The 1,882-nt window shown below is 34.0% G+C and overlaps 1 protein-coding gene across 1 annotated transcript; it reads left to right on the top strand.

The window, feature by feature from the left end:
• Positions 1–450: 450 nt before the first annotated feature.
• LOC128548747 (uncharacterized) lies at positions 451–1,017 on the top strand. Its single transcript, XM_053524152.1, has one exon. It carries the CDS (start codon positions 451–453, stop codon positions 1,015–1,017), a length of 567 nt encoding a protein of 188 aa, XP_053380127.1.
• Positions 1,018–1,882: the final 865 nt, after the last annotated feature.

The raw sequence follows: 1,882 nt of genomic DNA on the forward strand, positions 1-1,882 counted from the left end.
ACGTTAAATCCGAAAACATACTCTTTAGTAAAAATCAAATAAGAATCCGCGCTTGTCGATACTCTTCTGCTCATTTGGCGTGTTTATTACATCTCCCGCAAAATAGGATAAATATATAAATGCCCTTAAGCCATAAATTTCAAAGTTGTGCTTTTGGTTAACAAAGCAGTTTACAGTCATGGTATTGTAAGTGATTTTAATGACAATAAAAATAGTGAAAATGGAATTAAGAAAGGGAAAAGTTATGTTCTTTCTATTTTTCGTGACATGCACTACTCTTATTGCTCGGAACTTTTATGATACTATTAAACGACCACAGAACGGTTATGACAGTAATACTCAAATTCATTTAAATGCTTCTTCTCAAATTCATGAAAATATTGTCAGCGTATCATCAGAGAAAACTTATTTTTTTAATTTGAACAACGTCGAATAGAGTCTGGAATACAAATGAGTGGCGAACAAATCAAAACTATTAGCGAGAACCTACCAGAAAAGGGAACTCTATTGGTCTGGGGACTTGGAAATGACAGTCCATATTGGCACAATAGAACAAAAGGAAAAGTCGTTTATATAGAAGATGATATTCCTAAGCGAAAAGCAGGTATAATGTGGTACGATACAATAGTAAAACAAAACTCATTCCTGGAAGTCTACCGTGTACATTATACAACAAACACAGTTAGATCATTCACGAAATATATAAACAGTCCTGAAATATGGTCCGAGCTAGACTTGAGTAGTCAATTACCAGCTTCTGTGACACAAACACACTGGAACGTGATTATCGTTGATGCACCTCTTGGTTGCTGTCAAAAGGGTCCAGGACGATATCAGTCAATCTACTATTCGAGTGTACTCGGAAGAAAAGGTACACATGTATTTGTTGATGACTTTGAACGAAAAGTAGAACATGAATTTTCCATAAATGTCTTTGGAAAGCCAGTAGAGGTAATACAAAGACAGACCACAAATGCTTCACGTGCGAATGACCAAGCACATTTCATTCTCAGTTAAAAAGAACAAAGAAAAACGGGACAAAGTAATGAACAAAGCCAGATATTGTAATCATGCCAATACTGAACATAACTTAGAATGTGACCAATGACTATACTGCTTACAGTCAATAATAGTTCAGCCATATGATGACTTAAGGCATTGGACCCCTAATAGTAATGTTTAAAAAATGGCATTTGCTTGGTATATTCCTAAAGTTGACCATGTTTCGCACTGTGTTGCAAATTTTAAACAACTTTTACAGTGCCGTTTTTTTGTAAATTTTGTATAATTTATGGTACTTCCTCAAGCTCATGTAGAGAAAAATATCAATGTGAAGGCCACTATCTAAAACGTTTGCAGAGAATTCATTACACTCAGCATTAATTTTGATAAAAGAAACATCAAACTATTGTTAAACAATTATAAAACACAAAATAAAACTGTAAATATCATTTTTTTCTAGGATGCCTCAAGTAAACAGATTTAATGAGACAGAATTCTAACTCAAACATTGAAAAATTAAGGTCGAATCCTGTGGGTCTGTTTTGAATTTTGCTCACTTCATTAAAACATAACCTTGGGGCAGAAGTAAAACCTACCTGCATTTCTTTCACAATATGTAACCTAAAGAATGAATGCAAAATAGAGAACTTTTACCGCATGTAACTCATTATTTTTAAAGATGTCTAACTCTACCTCTCCTGATTCAGAGGTAAATTCACTTTGAACAGCACGAACTCGCTTATAAAATGAAAATTTTCCACTTTTGTACAATACATCCATAATAAGTCTTGAAAGAAGTAAAAACTTACTAGAAGAAAGGAAAATATGGGAAAAATATGGTCTCAGTGGGGCTTGAACCTACGCCCCCTGAAAATTGCAG

This window comes from Mercenaria mercenaria, chromosome 15 (genome assembly GCF_021730395.1).
Source record: "Mercenaria mercenaria strain notata chromosome 15, MADL_Memer_1, whole genome shotgun sequence".
NCBI lineage: Eukaryota > Metazoa > Mollusca > Bivalvia > Venerida > Veneridae > Mercenaria > Mercenaria mercenaria.

Coding starts and splice junctions, on each gene's coding strand:
- LOC128548747 (XM_053524152.1), top strand. CDS start 451: ATGAGTGGCGAACAAATCAAAACTATTAGCGAGAACCTACCAGAAAAG.